Here is a 20,321-nt window from a genome sequence, read left to right as displayed (position 1 = left end):
CAGCTGCGCGCGACTATTCAATACTCTTCAAAGTGCTCGCGTGGAGGACGCGTCGTTGCTTCAACTTCTTAACTTGTACTCGTCGAGCTCGTCTGCTTCTCGAATACACGGACTGCGAATAGAACGCGAGTGCATTCGTGTGCATCTAATTTAACTGTGATTGACGTTTGTTTAACGTTCAGTTAAATAACAATGCCAGAAGACGTGAGCATGGCGGATGCCGGTGAGGTGGAGACTTTCGCCTTCCAGGCCGAGATCGCTCAGTTGATGAGCCTGATCATTAACACCTTCTACTCCAACAAAGAAATATTCATCCGAGAATTGATCTCAAATTCGTCCGATGTAAGTAGGCTTGTATATTATTGATAAAAAAAAAAAAATCAATCGTGACCATTGCGTGCCCTATTTTCGCGTTGCTTTCCTTGAAATTAAAATGAAAATTATTTCAATGCATGCGTGAGATAATTTCACATTTTATTAAAGTTTGATAAATGCTTACTTATATTTTAATGTGAATTTTTTTTTTTTTTTTTTATATACATATTGCATAAATAGTAGTTTATCTAAAGCGTTATTAGAAATACTTGTGTAAATCTCATGTAATAAAAAATTAAATCTTGTTAATAATATTGCTAATAAATTTTTTTCATAAATTTTTCTAGGCCTTGGACAAAATACGATATGAATCTCTGACAGATCCATCCAAGCTGGATACTTGCAAGGAACTGTTCATTAAAATTGTACCAAACAAGAATGATCGTACCCTGACAATTCTTGATTCGTAAGTATCAATTTTCTATAGAGTGATTTTATATGTATTTAAATATATATTATATAAAATATATATTTTATATTTGTATATAGTATATATTATAATATAACAGTTATTAAATTTTTTTTTCTTTTATAGGGGAATTGGTATGACCAAAGCTGATCTTGTAAATAATTTGGGTACCATTGCCAAGTCTGGCACAAAGGCATTTATGGAAGCTCTGCAAGCAGGCGCTGATATTTCTATGATTGGACAATTCGGTGTTGGTTTCTACTCTGCGTATCTCGTAGCTGACAAAGTCACTGTGATCTCGAAGCACAATGACGATGAGCAGTACTTGTGGGAGTCTGCTGCTGGAGGTTCGTTCACAGTTCGTCCTGACAATGGCGAACCCATTGGACGAGGCACAAAGATCATTTTGCACATTAAAGAAGATCAGACTGAATACTTGGAGGAATCGAAAATCAAGGAGATTGTGAAGAAACATTCACAATTCATTGGTTATCCCATCAAGCTCGTTGTAGAGAAGGAACGTGATAAGGAACTGAGCGAGGATGAGGAGGAAGAACCTGCAAAGGAAGAGGAAAAAGAGGAAGATGAAAAGCCCAAGATTGAGGATGTTGGTGAAGATGAAGAGGAGGATAAACCCAAAGATGAGAAAAAGAAGAAGAAGAAGACCATCAAGGAGAAGTACACCGAGGACGAGGAATTGAATAAGACGAAACCTATTTGGACGAGAAATCCGGATGACATTACGCAGGAAGAATATGGTGAATTCTACAAGAGCTTGACCAACGATTGGGAAGATCACTTGGCTGTGAAACATTTTTCTGTAGAGGGGCAGTTGGAGTTCAGAGCGCTGCTGTTTATTCCACGTCGTGCGCCATTCGATCTGTTTGAAAACAAGAAGAGGAAGAATAACATCAAATTATATGTGCGACGTGTCTTCATCATGGACAACTGCGAGGATCTGATTCCAGAGTATCTGAACTTCATCAAGGGTGTTGTAGACAGCGAAGATCTGCCTCTGAATATCTCTCGTGAGATGTTGCAACAGAATAAGATTCTGAAAGTTATTAGGAAAAATCTCGTTAAGAAATGCTTGGAGCTCTTTGAAGAATTGGCAGAAGACAAGGAAAACTATAAAAAGTGCTACGAACAATTCAGCAAGAATCTGAAACTGGGTATCCACGAGGACAGCCAGAACAGGAAGAAGCTTTCCGAATTGCTGCGTTATCACACTTCTGCATCTGGTGACGAAATGTGCTCACTTAAAGATTACGTCGGCAGGATGAAGGAAAATCAGAAGCACATTTACTACATCACCGGCGAGAGCAGGGAGCAAGTCGCCAACAGCTCATTCGTAGAACGTGTGAAGAAGCGCGGTTTCGAGGTCGTCTACATGACTGAACCCATTGACGAGTATGTCGTTCAGCAACTAAAGGAATTTGACGGAAAACAGTTGGTATCTGTTACCAAGGAAGGTTTGGAATTACCAGAGGATGAAGAGGAGAAGAAGAAGCGCGAGGAAGACAAAGCTAAGTTTGAGAACCTTTGCAAAGTCATGAAAGATATCCTGGATAAGAAGGTAGAAAAGGTAGTTGTCTCCAACAGGCTGGTCGATTCGCCTTGCTGTATCGTCACGTCACAGTATGGCTGGACGGCGAATATGGAAAGAATCATGAAGGCTCAAGCTCTCCGAGACACATCCACCATGGGATACATGGCTGCGAAAAAGCATTTGGAAATCAATCCCGATCATCCCATCATGGAGAATTTGAGGCAAAAGGCTGAAGCTGACAAACATGATAAATCTGTTAAAGATTTAGTCATGTTGTTGTTCGAGACTGCCCTTCTGTCTTCTGGTTTTGCGCTCGAAGATCCTCAAGTGCACGCATCTAGAATATATAGAATGATCAAGCTTGGTTTGGGCTTCGATGACGAAGATACGTCAAATCCTGAGGATGAAAAGATGGAGACAGAAGTGCCAGCTTTGGAGGATGATGCGGAAGAAGCGTCGAGAATGGAGGAAGTAGATTAAGATTCATGAATTAAAATTTTCATTTAAAATCATTCAATCACAATACATTACATAGAAATATTTAGCGTTTTTTTTCTTGTCTTATTTGTTGATTCTTTATTGATTTTTTTAAACATAATCACATTTTACAAATAGATGTTAATTTTGAAAATAGATTCAATTTATTTATAAAAAAAAAAGGAAGCAATTCTATTTGAAGTTCAAAATATTTTTACAAAATAGTTTCCTCGTCGAGAACAAGAAAAAAACCGCTCAATACTTGAAGTAAAATTAAGTAAAAACATAATTTTAAAGTAAAATTATGTAAGTCCTTCTCTTTTTTAAACTTAATTTTTAATTAAATTTAGGTTAATTAAAATTTTACTTTAAAATTAGTCTTTCATTTTGTATAGATTTTAAAACTAGATGTAGAAAAATAAGAAAGATTGTTCTATTTAATTATATTTCAAATATTAAGTATACTTTGTTGTTTTTTCCTCGATGAAGAACATTTTAAACTTTAATACATCTATTTTTACAATTTTATGTGCAGGGTAATAAAAAATTGCAAATATATTAACTAATTATTTGTTTAAAAAAAAAAAATCAATAGACGAGACTCAACAAATAAGACAAGGAAAAAAACGCTATTTAATAATAATAATAATAATAATAATAATAAAGAGATCGAAATAATTAAAATATTTATTATTTCATCCTTGTTGGTGATTGCATCTTCAATATCTGCAATGAATATTCTTTCCCATCTTTCCAATTTCTTCATTCATGTCCAAAGCTGCGCATTAGAATTTTATAAAAATTCTACGAGTCTAAATCTCATTTAATTAAAGAGCAAGACCCACTAATAATCATACGATATTTCAGTGTAATTATAAACTTAAGTTTATATTCCTATTATATTTTTCTATGTACCCTATTATCATTACATATATTCTAATGTGCAGCTTTGGATATAAACGAAGAAATTGGAAAGATTGCAAGTACCTTATTGCTAAGAGAATATAAATTCCAAATTTACCATAGAACGATTTAAAGTTTAACTCGTTTATTTCAGAAACATGAATGAAGATATACATGTATCTGTATAGGAAGATTTTATGATTTTAAGATAATATTAAAGACTGATGAGTTGCGATGATAAATTATGTTGGTTTTATTTATATCCCTAAGAATTACCATCTTATCGTAATTAACGTGACTTGGAAAAACTTCCTGCGCTCTATCGTGAATATAAATAGCATTGTCAATGACATAGTAGATTAGATACAGTAAAGGTTTATCTTTGTTGTTCACATTTTGCTACGTAAAAAAGAATTGCCATACATTCAATAATAGAACACTGTAGCTATAAAAGCTAAAAATTCGCTGATAAAACTAACTCGTAATTATTTTCAATCCAGTTAACATGATTAATATAATGTCAATGATCCCGATACTTTGTTATTAAAAAATTGTCTCGAGTCGTTGATAATGCAGTTAAAAGACGCGAACCTCTGATTCGTCCGCTGTATGTATGTACGTACGGACGATTTTCGATCACTTCGATTCAATATATCTCGACACCTCCTCGAAATCTCAGAGTCGCAGCATAGAGCGCGACACCGTGCCGCGTGGTGTATGTCGCGTGTTGCCACATCACCAGAAAACCAAACGAATTTCGGAACGTGTTTTCCATGTAGATCGCGCTCGTGCCGGGCAACTGCTACTCCGCACGATACGTGGAAAGCGTGAGCCGTGAGCGATCGCCTGCCTTTTGCCTCTCCGACCGTATTACAGCTCAACATGTCAACTTATTCCTGAGTCGTAGTCTCGCGTATTTTTAATAATACCCATCAAGAGGAGCGATAAATTCTCTCTCACAGAACTCGAGCGCAGCTGTACGTAAGTGGATCCGTGAGCGCACGAGCTGAGCGCTAATAGAACCGACGTTAATCGCGAATTTCCCGTTCTTCGGAGAACATTGCGGAGCGCATCATGAGCGTACCCCAGGCACCAGTGAAATTGAGAAATGGAGTGGTGAAACAGGTGAGAATCCACCATCATGCCATGCCGGCCTAATGCGCTAATAATTTATACGTGTTTCGTCAGCGATTCTTGTGACTCTCATTATTGCCGCCGTGCGATGTTGACTTCTTGTCTGCTCACCCAGCTGGCAGGAAACAGGCTGTAGAACATATGGTTACAAAATCTCAATTATCATCTTAGCGGCATTTTTAGGGTTGTCACGTCGGTACAAAGGTTCGCCCAGAGATTTACCTAAAAAGAAAATGAAAGCAAGATTGCATAATCAAGCATGCGTGCGAATGATGGTTAGAAAATAAATAGTGTGATCAGGAATATGATGGAATTGTAAAAAGTGCACGTGCAAAAAGAAGAAAAAAAAATCTTACGTAAAGCGAGAAATTTCCTTTTTTTTTTTGTTTTTTTTGTTTTTGTCCAAAAATTCTAGCAAACACCGATCTGGCAACCCTGGCAGCATTCCATGTGCTTTGAAGCACATTGTACCAAATATTTGATAATATAATAAGATGATGAAAATCTTTAATATGTTTTTATTTCACTTATCTCTTTCTGTATTTTAGCACTTTTATTAAATATTTTTGAGAGTAAGAGTTTGTTATAACTTGGAAAAGTTCTATGAAAACTATTAACAATTGCATAATAAATATTTTCATTCAAGAAATCATAGTTTTAGATATTTTTGAAGATGTACCGTTTCACATGTTAAATATTTTTGTATTTAAATTTTCTCATGATGAAAAAACTTTTTTCTGAAGGTGACATCTGGAGATACTGTCGTTATCCGTGGACAACCTATGGGAGGTCCTCCACCTGAAGTAACAATTACTTTGTGCAACATTACTGCTCCAAAATTAGAACGTTGGAAAGGAAATGACAGGTATGCGTATAATCATATAACATTTAGATAGAGATAAAATTTTTACTCTCTCCCTCTCTCTCTTTTGTAAAAAAATTTTTTTAAATTCTAAACCTTATATATATATATATATATATAAACTATAAACGAGTTTGATAATTTTGCAAACAATTTAATCGTGAAAATAATAAAATACAAACTTGTATATATATCTTTGTAGCACGGATGAGACCAAAGATGAGCCGTATGCTTGGGAAGCAAGAGAATTCTTACGTCGGAAATTAATTGGTCAAGATGTCACCTTTGCCACTGAAAAATCGGTCAATACAGCCAGAACATATGGAACCGTCTGGTTAGGAAAAGGTATTTTCGCAATAATTACATAAAATAGAATTTTACAAATTGATCTTTATATTTAATTATAATTATTACCTCATAGACAGGAACGGCGAAAATGTGATCGAAACTTTAGTGTCCGAGGGTTTGGTGACTGTTAAAAAAGATAATCGCAATCCTACGGCCGAGCAACAGCGATTGGTCGAGCTAGAAAACATTGCGAAGGCTGCAAAGAAAGGAAAGTGGTCGGATACACCGACATCCGAGCACATACGCGATATCAAATGGACTGTCGACGATCCCCGAAAGTTGGTTGAGAAATTCGGCAAGAAACCTGTTAAAGCAGTGATTGAGTTTGTATTCGATGGCTCCACCGTCAAAGCATTTCTCTTACCTGATTTCTATAATATAACACTGATGATCTCGGGGGTTCGCTGTCCTGGCTGGCCCAATGGGCGCCGTGAAAATTCCGTGGGCGATCCTTACGCGGACGAAGCCAGATACTTTGTGGAATCGCGACTGTTACACAGAGATGTTGAGATAGTGTTGGAATCAGTCAACAATAACAACTTCATCGGCAGCATTATTCATCCTAAAGGTACCTATTGCATGACATGTTGAAAAATAATTGACAATTATTAATATAATAAAAAATTATAAATATTCGAAACTATTGAGCTTACATATGTCATATTTTTCTATTAGGAAACATTGCTGAAATCCTGTTGAGTGAAGGTTTCGCTAAATGTCAGGATTGGTCGATTAGCAACAGTAGGGCTGGCGCGGAGAAACTGTATCTCGCCGAAAAAGCCGCGAAGGAGGCGCGTTTACGCCTTTGGAAAGACTACAAGCCGTCCGGTCCACAGATTGAATTTACCGGCACCATTGTAGAAATCATTAATGCAGACGCGCTCATTATTCGAACACAGAATGGAGAGAACAAGAAAGTATTTTTGAGCAGTATTCGGCCGCCCACCCGTGAGAAGAAGAACACCGAAGACAGCAATAATACTGCTCGGCCAAAAGATTTCAGACCTCTCTACGACATACCATGGATGTTGGAAGCGCGAGAATTTTTGCGTGAGAAATTCATCAGAAAGAACGTAAAAGTGGTTGTCGATTATACGCAACCGGCGAGAGATAATTTCCCGGAAAAGTTGTGTTGCACCGTAACTTTTGGCAAAACGTAAGTAATAAGCATTAGAATTAAAATAAATTAGAATTAGTTAGAAATTCGCAGTTGCTTTCAATGATTTACATCAAGAATTGCTAGGAATAATTTTTTTTCTTACCATGTTGACAGGAATATCGCAGAAGCATTGGTCGCTCGAGGTCTTGCACGAGTCATCAAGTACAGGCAGAACGACGATCAGCGTTCCTCTCACTATAATCTTCTGCAAGTCGCTGAGAGCAAAGCAGAGAAATCACAGCATGGACTGCATGCGAAAAAAGACATTCCAGTTCACAGAATAGTGGATCTTTCGAATGATCCTTCGAAAGCGAAAGCGTTCTTGACTTCCCTCAAGCGAGCGCAGGGAATTAGAGGGGTTGTTGAATTCGTGACCAGCGGCTCGCGTTTGAAACTCTATCTTCCCAAAGAGGATTACGTTATTACGTTTGTGTTGGCTGGAATAAGAACTCCGCGTTGTCAAAGAACATTGCCCGGTGGTGGAGTAGTAAAAGCTGACGAGTATGGCGAGAAAGCACTGGCCTTCACCAAGGAACATTGTTTCCAAAGAGACGTAGAGCTCAAGATTGAGAACACGGAAACAAAGTTGAGCGGTTTCATTGGCTGGTTAACAGTAAACGACGTCAATATGTCGGTCGCTCTGGTTGAAGAAGGTTTGGCTGAAGTTGTCAATTTCCCAGACTCTGGAGAAACGAAGACTCTTAAAGCTGCGGAGGAACGTGCGAAAGCAAAAAAACTTAATGTAAGTACGCGTGCTTGTGATTAATTGTGTTAATTGGATAATAATCAAAGAAATTGAAATCTAATATTTTACCTTATAGATCTGGAAGAATCGCGTGGAAGCACCAGTGGAGAATGACAAAATTATGGATGAAAAGGAAGGGCAGGAACGCAAGATCGATTATCAGAAGGTTGTGATTTCTGAGGTTACCGATGATCTTCACTTCTACGCCCAGTACGTCGATCAGGGTACCTTATTGGAGAATATGCTTCTACAATTGCGTCAAGAGTTAGCTGCTAATCCACCACTTCCTGGCGCTTACAAACCGACTAGGGGAGATTTAGCGGTCGCGAAATTCAGTGGCGACGATCAATGGTATCGCGTGAAAACGGAAAAGGTCTCCGGCACTAATGTTAGCGTATTCTATATCGATTACGGTAACAGAGAGACCCTTAATGTTACGCGAGTTGCCGATCTACCTGCGCGCTTCGCGACCGACAAACCATATGCCCACGAGTACGCCCTCGCATGCGTAACTCTTCCGAGCGATGTAAGTAACATTTTTGTACAATCTTTTCTTCGAACCGTGCACCGTTATGCTCAGATAATGTATGTTTGCAGACTGATGACAAGAGAGCGGCAGTGGATGCATTTAAGGAAGATGTACTGGATAAAATTTTGCTGTTAAATATTGAATATAAGTTAAGCAGCAACGTAATTGCCGTGACACTGATGCACCCAAGTACGAATGAGGACATTGGAAAAGGGCTTATTTCCGATGGATTTTTACATGTTCAAAAGCACCGAGATAGGAGGCTTACTAAACTGGTTAGTCAACTTTATTTTCATCGTGTAATTAAATCTATATCGATAAAAATTATAAAAATTTATATTTATACCACTGCGTATACTAATTTGCAGATTGAGGAATACAAAAAGGCTGAGGAAGATGCGAAACACAACCATCGCAACATCTGGATGTATGGAGACGTAAGGCCAGAGGATGACGACAAAGAATTTGGATTGTAATTGATATAAATGCTCAAATATGGGGGAAGCATTATTGACGGGGAAGAAAAGCACAGATCATGTTATAAATAAAACACACAATAGATATATGATACTATGTATGCAACATACATAAAAATAAGGATAAAATGATTGTCGATATGAGAGTTACAATGTCGCGTTAGTCGCAAGTTGCAATTATCAAATTGCAATCATCTCAGTATATAAAAAGACAAGATTGTACATAACGATTTTATTAATTTCTGTAATGCAATGAACAAAATGCAGATAGTCTTTGAAGGAGGCTACGCGATCGTTGGCGTCACATCGTATTCTCATCGACATTAACATTCATTATTAACTTGGTGCCGCAATTAGAAATTGTTTAAGGATTCAATATTTTTTATCTATCTGTATCAAATTTTCAATGTGCAATTCAACACGTTAGATACGTTCAATCATGTTAGATACATTAATTACTTGCTTTTCTTATAAATAATCATGTTTAAATAATGTGCGCGTGCTACTCTTTTGAAGATTTTATATGCAAGGATGATTATATAGCTGTAGAATGTTTGTAATCGCAAATATAATCGGACACTGATAGCTAAACAGAAGTAGAAAAAAATTCATATCAGCAGAATATCAGCAGAATATTTTCAATTAAAGCGACATTCGATATAGTATCGTCCGAGAAATAACAGTTTTCAACTTTTAAATGACATGCTGGTGTATGTATATGTGAGTGTTGTGTGTATGTGTGTGTGTGTGTGTGTGTGTGCACGCGCGCGCATTCAACATAACATGAATATACAAATAGAGATATAACAATAATCCAAAAAGAAGATATTGTACCATCCTTTCTCTATCATCTCTTTTGAATTTCACGTTATACATGTACCGCGTTATATGCATAAACGAGTTTGATATTAATGTACTTACAAGAAATTATTTATGCATTTGTCCTACAAATCAGTCCTACACAAATTACAGTACAAGAACAAATACGAAAATTAAGTGTTCGAAATATTTACAATAAACAAATGTTATCTACTGTATGCTCGGGTAATTTTCTGCGGCACAAAGAATATATATTAGGTAATATATTATTCTTTGTGCATCACAAAATAAACGTTTATTTTACCGGAATTATACATATTACACCTTTAATTATTGATCGATATAAGCTTTTTAGACACTTTGTGATTATAAACTTTTATCTGCGATATTTTGTTCACTTTATCATTACTCTCTCGTTGACTTTATTTTGTAAATAAAATCCTATTGGATTGCACTATATACATTGTACACATTGTAGGACCAGAAAGCAAAAGAAAGACTTGTTTGAATTATTTTAGGAATATTGCGATATTTAAGATTCACGAAATAGGGGAATTTTTGTTGCCTTTCAACTATTTGACTCTTACATTACCGTTATATGTAGCGATAATAACATACATTTCAAATACACGACTTTTGTGTGTTTCTGCAATAACAATATATTGAATAATCACAGAGAGCATAATAACTATGTTGTAGAAATGTCCGAAACAATGATCAAGAGATTTGAATAAATATGAAAGGAGAATGTTTTCCAATATCTTAAATGCAGTAAATTTTCATATCCTATATTATTGCTTGCACAATGAAAATATATCAAAATTGTGTGTGTTAATCCATATTCTTTACAAATTTATATTTTTAAAATGTCATGTATATTCTCCAAGTTAAACTACTATTTTATCATTTATTTGTATATAATATATAGTATTTTTTTTAATGCATTGATTATTTTAATTAAATAAATTAATTAATTAAAGAAAAAATTAAATAATCTTATAAGATACAATTTTTTAATTGTAATATTTATAAAATATTTTAATATCGTTATTAACTAGAATTATCGCTAGAAGATACTACATGTTTAATTACACTTCCGTCCCAAGAACATGAAAATAAGTCATCTTTGTACCATGCAAGTCCTTGTACAAAATCGCTATGACTGTTATCTTCGAATAGAGGTAACATCTCTCTATAGGCATCAAATACTTTTACAAATGTGTCATCGAAACAACAAGCTAATTGTTCTTTCCTATAAAAAAATGAAACAATATTGTAAGTTATCAGATTTGTTAATTTAAAGATTGAAAATTGCTAAAAGATTCTCTTAAGTCTCAATAAAAATTGTTTTCTGTAAAATGTTATATAAAGTTACGTAAATTGATATTTATACTAAATTCTTACCTTTCCGGATTTGGATTAAATAACAACTTATGTACGCCTCTGTTAGATTCAACTGACTCATATAATAGCTTTTCTGTTTGTCTCAGATCAATTAATGCAATGCTGCCATCAGCTGCACCCACTGCTATAAGATGATCCAAAACAGTATTCCAAGCTACCGCTAATAAATGGCAATCGTGCTTCTTGAAAATACCTAAAAAAAAAAGAAAAAATAATAATAGATATAAATATGAAGATTATGAAATGAGATAAATATAAAGAACGAATTTATCGTTGTTACATTTTATTTAAAAATATAGTGATAAATACATTGTGCTGGTTTGGCCCGTCTAATATCCCATAGTAATGATTCACCATCTAAAGAAGTGGATATAAATTCGGAACTACACATAGGCTTTACATCTGTACTAGTGATAATATCTGTATGTGCAAAATTATACGTATATGTTGCTACTAAATCTTCAACATCCCAGACTTTTAAACTGCAATAAGTATAAGATTAATATCCTTCTTTGCTTGATAGATAGAAAGATGTACTTTGTATACTTTGGAAACATCTTACCAACAATCCATTCCTCCCGTGACAATGTTTCTATTATTAGAAAATCCAGACACTGTTAAAATGCTATCGTCATGCTGGCAAGCACGTTCAAGAAATTGAAATTCAGACTGTTCGTTTGTTGTCGTTGGTTGAACTATTTCAGTAATTTGTACTGCACCGCTATCTTCCACAACAGCAAATTTATTACATCCTAGGTAAACAGCGTCGTTAACGCCATTACTCATTTGCTGTGTTATAGCAGCTTTTTCCCTAGTAAAATCTGAGATGTCATTATAATGCCAGAGAGTACCGCTCCAATAGAGATCAACCATGTTAGTGCCTCCAAGAAGAGCATTTTTTTCTGCAACAAAAATCGAAATATATATTTAAAAAAAAACTAAGAAAAGTCTAGATGCCAATATTCCGTATGTACTCTTTACCATCATAAATTAAGAGAAAACGCAGATTCTTGTTAACGGCAGGTGTTCGATCTGTAAATAACATGTTTCTAAAAATATCCCCGTTTGAAATCGGCGAATTCCAATTCTCCATCGTATATTGTTCGCGTTATAATATCGTTCCTTCCAAATCGCAAAAGTGAAAACAATAGAGAGATTTTGGCAGTAATTTTCAATCCAATATACTCTCTATTGGCAATTTTTTTTCCTCTTCTGTACTCTAACGTTAAATTAATACTCTGAAATACTAGCGTCGAGTTAAAGAAGGTTATGGTTACACATGGCACGATTACGACACACTCTACACGCGTCTGGATTATGCGCATGCTCGCACGTTTTTCATTCTACGCATGCGTCATTAAAATATGAATGAAGAAAATTGAGAATTTGTGTATCTAGTGTGGTGATGATTTAAAATTAAAGGGGATCGCTACGTATGAAAGAAATTTTATTTAAAATATTCACGGAGAAGTATCTTATCTCATCATCTCTTGGCAAATCATGTCTAATATTGGGTTCACCTATCGGAGCTCGGGGAATTTAAATGTCAATTAGTAATTTATTTTAGTTGGATTTATTCACTCCTTATCCAAAGATTATGTCAGTCTGTCAGACCTTCTCGATTTTTAATATTTGAATTGAGTGGCTTATCAGTTTGTTTCTCTTATCGAAACATTCTCCTACTATATTTTCTCATTCATCAATAATGTATTTTCTCTAAAATCTATATATATTATAGTCGCACATATTGCGTATAGCGATTAGGAAAATAAAATGCGGAGATTCGGCTAATATTGTAAGTATAAATGCGGAAAATGCAATTAAATAAACAGATTTTTAATCGAAATAAAACGAAATGTAATTAAAATTAAAATATTGTTTTTTTAATTGTAAAAGTAAGTTGTACGAATAAGATAAAGCTCTAGCCAACAATGACGATTAAAAAACTAAAAAGATAAAAAAAAGAACGAGATAAATGTGTATATTTCATGTGACATTTTCGGAACATTAGTGTATATAATGTATAGGCTAAAAAGTGCAGTTAAATGCGAACCGGCCGCGTTACCGACCGCGACGTGACGTAACGCGGCCTCTCTGCGCCTCGGACAATATCCGTCGTGACGCATGCGTATTGAGCATCGGCCGCGAATCAGAATCAGTCCAACGGAATCTCAGAAAAGATACGGCACGAAACGATACGACACGACACGACACGACACGATATATACGGCCGACGTAGCCGAGTGAAGAATCGCGACGAGCAGAACGGCAAAGTAAAACTTGTCAATACGCGGAGTCGAAACGCGTCGACCACCGTTGGCGCTTTAACAGACAGGAGGAGGAGGAGGTGGTGGTGGAAGAAGAGAAGACACCAACAACGCCGTGACTCGTCGTTCGTCGGAAAGTTCGTCTCGATCTGCCAGTCAGGATGTCATCCAAGCCCGTGGAAAAGCCCGAGCAAGTTTTAATCATCGAGCCGCAGAGCGAGCTACGATTCAGAGGTACGCTGAGAGGAAAAGAGAATAACGTGGCGGGGAATCATCCTTCGCTGCGTCGTATATATATACTTTTTTTTTTTCTTCCTTCTTTCTTCCCACCTTTCTTTTCTCTGTCTTTCTGTGCCCAACACGCATCGCGCCAACTAATCGCGCTTAGCAGCTCGCATTTACGGCGCGAGAAGAGCTCGCGCACAGAGTAGGTGCTCGGCTTTGACGTCGTCAAGATGACGTAAGGCCGATTTGCCTCGTACGTGCGGTAGCTAGCGGAGCTAGCTCAATCGCCCTCCTCGATACAACGTAATAAGTTGCGCGTATAGTACGTATTCGTGCGTGCATCCGAGGTCGCGCATCGTGTTCCGCGACAAGAAACGTGCAATGTCGCTAACTCATACCTAACCCTATCTGTCTGTACGTCAATTCGCTGTCAGCCGCGCGAGAGAAAGAAAGAGAGAAAAAGTGAAAGACAGAGAGAAAGAGAAAGAAAGAGAGAGAGAGAGAGAGTAGGACTGGCCGTCGTTCATCCGCACCACTCTCGGCGCCAATGTTTCGATTCCTTGTCCCCTTCTTTCCTCGAAGAAGGATTTCAATCTCGTATATATTCGACAAAACAGACGAATAAATAGCGGAATAGTCGGACACGCTCTCGCGCCCTCTTTCATCGTTTCCGCGAGCCGACGCGAAAGAAAAGAAAAGAAAAAAAAAAAAAAAATTTTTTCCCCACAACGAGGGAAAGAGAACACAAAAGATCGGGAAACGGATCGGTTTGGAAAAAAAAAACGTAAGAACACGCAAGTGCCATCGATCGGTGCAACGGTCTACATTCTACATTGTCCCGATACCTTTCTCCGACGATTATTAATCGTCGATACGAGGAAAACCTATTTATTGAATTTATACCACTGCTCTACTTTGTTAGCCCCGCTATACGCGCCACTAATCCATAAGGGCTTCGTTTATTTATGCTTTGTAACGGTAAACGCCGGTAATAGATCGTGACTCTCTTATAACGCCGAGTCTCTCTCATAATTTTGCGCTCGTGATTTCAGTGACTTTGCGAAATCGTTCTACTGCGAAATTTCAACAATGTCGCGTCCGCCTACGCACGTATAATTCTTCCGCGCGTCACGTGCTTGCTTTTCAGAAACAATAATTCTACGTAGAGCGAAAGATATTTGCATACGCGAATTTCCTCAAGGTTCGCGATATAAATGCACGTAACGAGTTTCGTTTAATCATCTGGAAAAATAACTGCAGGACTGTCTGTTTATTTTGTGCTTTTTACTGCAATTTGTCGCTAAATAGATAAGAGTACTCATTAATTATGCTTAAATTGAACGATGTTACGTCCTTCGACTATGACCGGTCGTGTTAGCGCTATACGTATATTATAGAGACAAACACTTAAGTGTAGATCGCACACGGTATATCGCTGCTTATACCACGAATAATCAGCCAACGTGTGATATTTCCGTTATCAAGATTAAAATATACTAAAATCGAAAACAATCTATAATCATGTAAATTTGATTAATACGTTCCGCATGCTTTTTATTCTCATTCCTCTGGTTACATTTTATATAGTTTTTCCTTCTGTACTAAATATGCATACTTTTTTACTACAACTTGTGACAGAGTCAATTGAGTAACAAGAAAGTTTATAATATAAATTAGTAACAACACTGATTTTCCTTGATTGAACTATTCTGTTCAGTTGACTTTGTAACATTGTTGGATGACGTTGCTTAGATTATATATGTTAACTTTTTTTCATTGTTTTTATGTACATATTTCTTATAAAAAAAACTCGTGCATTGAATATAAATGGTTCATATGGTTTTATAATGATCAATAATTATAACATTGATTAATGATAAAAAATTGCTGACTAATGAATTATTAACTTTTTATTATTGATCAATGCAATAATGAATAAATCTTTTCAAGGAATAAATTTTCAAATCTATAAACATAATGTATATTTACTAAACATAATAAATATGTAATATTCTTGAAAAGAGAAAATATCTTACAGAAATAAAATTAATTTTACTGGCCAAGACAACGTAGCAAAATGACAAATGTTATGCAATTTATAAAAAATGCATCAATAATTACACGCATCAAATAATTATATACTGGTACATTTATGTTTTTTTCACTTGATATTATTTACTGTTAATGTTCTAAAATAATCTCTCTTTTTAGCATTTATTATTGATTCATTATAGTATTTATGCATATTCGCGTAATATATATATATAATTTTTATTAATATATAAGATTGCTCTTTTTGTCCTGAATGTAGTTAATACAACATGATTTTATCTGTTTTAATTAATAAATTTGTTTATCATCTACTTTGTTACAGGTCCTTTTACAGGAGGTCCAGTCACATCGTACATAAAATTAATTAATCCAACGACTAAAAAAGTATATTTTAAGATAAAGACAACTGCCCCAAAGAGATACTGTGTACGTCCAAATTCTGGAGCCCTTAAGCCAAAGGATGTCATTGAAATAGCAGGTTAGTATTTCTATATAACAGAATTTAAGTTTACTTTTATCAAAGAGTATTTTCCTAAAAATTGTCTAATTATACAGTCATTTATTTACACTTGTTAAACTTAAGAGATTAATTTTTTAATTAAATTTTTAACTATTTTATTACAGTATGCTTACAACCGTATGATTTTGATCCATCAGAGAAAAACAAACACAAATTTATGGTGCAAACTGTAATAGCACCAGACGACGATGATGATGAATACCCTGTTGATGTAGTAAGTGAATATTACTACCTCATTGTGATATGTTACATTATTAGTTAACAAAGTAAATGTGTTATTGGAGCTGTTCTAATAATGATTCAATTTTAGTTAGATAATAAACTTATCTATTCGTCATAATACATTTATTGTAATAACTCGTGTATATTGATCTTTAAAGTGGAAAGATATAAATCCGGATCAGTTAATGGATTCCAAACTGAAATGCGTCTTTGAAAACCCGGTGACCAGTACCACTTCTACGGCTAAAACGACTGCAACATCTACGACAACCAAGGCAGATTCTAATGCGACTAACGGAAAGAATAAAGCAGTCGGCGATTCGGTCAAATCGTCACCTAAGGTGAGATATAATTATGTATATTATATTATAATCCAATAATGAAATTATATTAGGATATATATATATATAAAAAGATATTTTTTTCTAAATATAATGATTAAAACAAAACTAGGCAATTTATTAATATTGAGAGCTTTGAATGTAGTTATTTTATTTTATTTTGATATTTTTTCTAAATCCTGACTTCTTTTCAGGTACTTGGTGAGGCAGAAGAGAAATTGTTAAAGGCTGCACAAGAGGTTAATCAGCTTAGGGTAGAAGAAAGCTCGCTTAGACAGGAAAATCTTCAACTTAGGGTAAGTATCAACAATATTAAATCAATAGTTATGAGTTTTAATATAGATTTTTTACGTCCCAGTTTTGTTGATTTGTATAAAACAAATCTATTGTACTTTAGATTTAATAGCTAAATTCGTTTATTTAAATTTGAGCAATATTAAAAATAGATGACAATCTTGTTTTTTAAAAGTAAAATTACTTAGTTATTAAATGAAAAATCGCTACTTGGGAAAGTCGGAGCATATCAATAATGTGGTCGTGTATGTTTATCCGCAGGAAGATTTAATGAAGTGGCGAAATGCGGCGTTGGGCAACGACGGTAACCTTGCAGCAGCTAGAGGTCTAACCTCACAGAGCAATAGCCAGTTATCTCCGACATCAACTAGTATCCTCATCGCCATTGCCATGGTTATAGTCGGCTACTTACTGGGAAAACTATTCTGAACATCCTTTATCTTATTGTATACCTCAGTGTATCCTCACCGCCCCCCAGTTTTTTTAGCCTGTCTTCTGCCGTCACATGTCATCGTTCGATCGCAGATACAGACTTCAAACGTTGCGTTACTCGAATGTTCATAATAAATGCTATAAACATGAACGGTAGTGGTCTACATTAATAGAGTTGCTCGTTACGGGTGTGTGCTTAACCTGGTAATATGCTTGGTTTAAAATTTTTTTCATTTATCTTTTTATTTTTTACGAAATAGATTTGATTAAAGGATGGCTAAGTAACGCTCGGTTTTGTAGTCGTCACAATTAAATTTTCGTTCGTGTGCTTTTGTAAAGAGATTTTGCTTTGTAACTTACGCCTGTTCTTGAAAACAGTGTTGGGTAAAATGTACTTTTGCAAGTAACGAATAACAATTTTATATTCAGAGATATGTGTATCTAAAGTCGTTATTCGTTATCTGTATCGCTTTAAGCCGCTAGGATTATGAATTCTCTTTTACTGATTATATTGCATTCTTTCTCGAATTTGTAAACCACTTATTCGGAATAAGCCGGGCTATACTGGTGCAAAAGATCACACACGAACGAGTGAAGGTGCTATTACTGTCACATAGAATAGCATCTTTCTTTATATAATATGACTCTTTCACTACACATAAATAATATTGTACGACCTGGGAACCAGAAAATGTGCGGGTGTACCGAAGCGGTCGAACCGCTTCTGTCTCGCTCAGTTCGGTATCAAGCGCTATTCTCGTTCCCCCGTTGCACACGTACTGTGTCCATTTGAAAATGTGTAATATACATAGTCGGGGTCGGAGGGGAAGAAGGGGTTATCAGAGGCGGATGATGAAGCCTGGCTGATGAAGAGTAGTGGTTCATGATTCAACAATTGGTTGTACTGGTCGCAGTGTAACCACCAGCGTTGGTATATTAAATGAAAACAAAAAAAAATAATAATAAAAAACACAAGAAATCGTTAAAATGCATTGAATTTTCTTGACGCTTCAGAGAAAGTGTACTTTTTATTTCTTTATGTTTGTCTTACGAAAATAACGAATAAAGATATGTCTCGGATATCACAAATGACGAAGGGTTTTGAATTACGCACCTCTCTGCTTTAATTGTCGTTCGAATTAGGTTACGGTATATGATAATTTTATATAAATATGATATTATTTGTATCAAGAGAAGTTTACGGAAAGAGACGAGTCTGTCGGATCAGTCGAGTTTTAGAGTGACGGGTTGATCGCAGAATGTCATGTTTAAACATACTATTGTTGAGCACGTAATACTTATCACACACAGATATAGAAATATTTATATAACTGTGCCTTAGAACTAGAGGCAATATAGCGTGTAACATCGATTTCAACCTTACCGGCTTCCTTTATTGCTCCGAAAGTTTTTTTTTTTTTTACATCTCCCGATTAATCTTTGGTAATCTTTTTAGCAAACTACAAATCACGTATCTCGCGCAACTGTAATATACAATACATACATATATATATATATATATATAAAAGGAAACGTTCTATCATTAAATTAGACGCGTGCTGTAAGCGCATTCGTCGCGATTTTTGTTAGATTTTTGAGAGTGCGCGTTAATAGTCCACGAGCGTTTCGATCATCATGTATACTTTATATCGGTGTGAACTTCCATCGCTGTACGAGTTTCTGATTCGGAGAGATGAGTACCTATTTTTCCCCCTCTTTCTCTCTCTCTCTCTCTCTGCTTATCAATAGTGTTATTTTTACAATTTCGACATTCTTGTTATGTTTAATCTCGACACACGGCAAGGACTCAGTGACTCTTACAGCGAAAGAACGATCTTAGATCTTGAATCGTATAAACTCATCGAGCTGTATCTCTCCTTATATATATATAGGTATTTATATTTTACGTGTATAATCCGTGTATTAATTATAAAGTTAATTGACTCGAGCCTGATCTATGTCGCGTTTTTGTAAAACAATACTGTAATATATATGAATTTGAAACATATATAATATAAATGTATATTCACGCCTAAGAGAGGCGAATGCACGTTTCTCATCTCGTGCACCAAAGATACTCTCCATATTCCGTAGAAAAAAAAAAGCGATGCAATTAGTATGCAATGCATATATATATAAATATCTCTTAGATATATATATATATATATACATATACTACGTTAGAGAGATTTTATTACAGATATCAAAAGAGAATTTGTTGTATATGATCTACACATACGATTGTTATACATATAATTATATATGATTACACCGAGAGTTTTTGCTTCATGCGTGACTAAATCGTCACGTGCGACTAATCTATTAACAGCGATTTCGTTAACACTCGTGTTTGAATAAAAGTATTCTATTAAAGAATGTACTGTACAGATCTTCTGATGTGTTTCGAAACCAATATATATATATATATACTTATACAATTATTTTTTTAATTATATTTTGTGAATAATTATGTGTTGAAATTGTTGATCCAAGGTTTAAAATTTAAAATCTGCATCGAAGCTTTTAAGCAATTATTATTGAAAATCATTTTATCCGACGCTTGATTTACCAAAGACCTAAATATAAAAACATGACAATATTTCAAAACAATTCGTGTGATGTTTCATCAATTCTTTCAAGGGCAAGAACACTGGCGTATATTTATGTAAGGTAACCGTTTACATGAGTTTTTTTTCATATAAGATATGTTATATTTTTCGTTTATATTGTATATAAGAGTTATGTAAGAATTGCTAAATATTAACATCGAGCTGTGAGA

The 20,321-nt window shown here is 35.2% G+C and overlaps 5 protein-coding genes across 20 annotated transcripts in view; 4 read left to right on the top strand and 1 right to left on the bottom strand.

Annotated features, from left to right (window-relative positions):
• The first annotated feature begins 1 nt into the window (after position 1).
• Positions 2–3,955, top strand: Hsp90 (heat shock protein 90). The gene is made up of 3 exons (XM_072908340.1): positions 2–342; positions 663–781; positions 911–3,955. The coding sequence occupies exons 1-3, from the start codon at positions 193–195 to the stop codon at positions 2,811–2,813; spliced, it is 2,172 nt and encodes a 723-aa protein (XP_072764441.1). The 5' UTR covers positions 2–192; the 3' UTR covers positions 2,814–3,955.
• Positions 3,956–4,429: 474 nt separating this feature from the next.
• Tudor-sn (staphylococcal nuclease domain-containing protein 1) lies at positions 4,430–9,896 on the top strand. The gene is made up of 9 exons (XM_072908338.1): positions 4,430–4,838; positions 5,591–5,712; positions 5,912–6,054; positions 6,131–6,625; positions 6,733–7,213; positions 7,331–7,958; positions 8,038–8,487; positions 8,559–8,765; positions 8,859–9,896. Exons 1-9 carry the CDS (start codon positions 4,788–4,790, stop codon positions 8,964–8,966), a joined length of 2,685 nt encoding a protein of 894 aa, XP_072764439.1. The 5' UTR covers positions 4,430–4,787; the 3' UTR covers positions 8,967–9,896.
• Positions 9,897–10,561: 665 nt separating this feature from the next.
• Positions 10,562–12,848, bottom strand: LOC140674645 (methylosome protein WDR77). The gene is made up of 5 exons (XM_072908354.1): positions 12,171–12,848; positions 11,752–12,091; positions 11,499–11,671; positions 11,190–11,382; positions 10,562–11,037 (listed from the first exon to the last, which is right to left on the bottom strand). The coding sequence occupies exons 1-5, from the start codon at positions 12,280–12,282 to the stop codon at positions 10,836–10,838; spliced, it is 1,020 nt and encodes a 339-aa protein (XP_072764455.1). The 5' UTR covers positions 12,283–12,848; the 3' UTR covers positions 10,562–10,835.
• A 488-nt stretch (positions 12,849–13,336) lies between these two features.
• On the top strand, positions 13,337–18,631 carry Vap33 (VAMP-associated protein 33kDa). The gene is made up of 6 exons (XM_072908358.1): positions 13,337–13,690; positions 16,056–16,211; positions 16,358–16,467; positions 16,634–16,816; positions 17,011–17,112; positions 17,372–18,631. The coding sequence occupies exons 1-6, from the start codon at positions 13,618–13,620 to the stop codon at positions 17,537–17,539; spliced, it is 792 nt and encodes a 263-aa protein (XP_072764459.1). The 5' UTR covers positions 13,337–13,617; the 3' UTR covers positions 17,540–18,631.
• A 148-nt stretch (positions 18,632–18,779) lies between these two features.
• Glut1 (Glucose transporter 1) overlaps positions 18,780–20,321 on the top strand; it is a 35,445-nt gene continuing 33,903 nt past the window's right edge. For all 16 annotated transcript variants that reach the window (XM_072908337.1, XM_072908331.1, XM_072908327.1 and 13 more), the window contains exon 1: positions 18,780–19,434. The gene's annotated coding sequence lies outside the window, so the exon portion shown is untranslated. The remainder of the gene's footprint in view (positions 19,435–20,321) is intronic.

Source organism: Anoplolepis gracilipes, chromosome 16 (assembly GCF_047496725.1).
Source record: "Anoplolepis gracilipes chromosome 16, ASM4749672v1, whole genome shotgun sequence".
Lineage (NCBI taxonomy): Eukaryota > Metazoa > Arthropoda > Insecta > Hymenoptera > Formicidae > Anoplolepis > Anoplolepis gracilipes.
The sequence above is the reverse complement of the archived record's forward strand: the minus strand, read 5'-3'. Positions and strand labels throughout refer to the sequence as shown.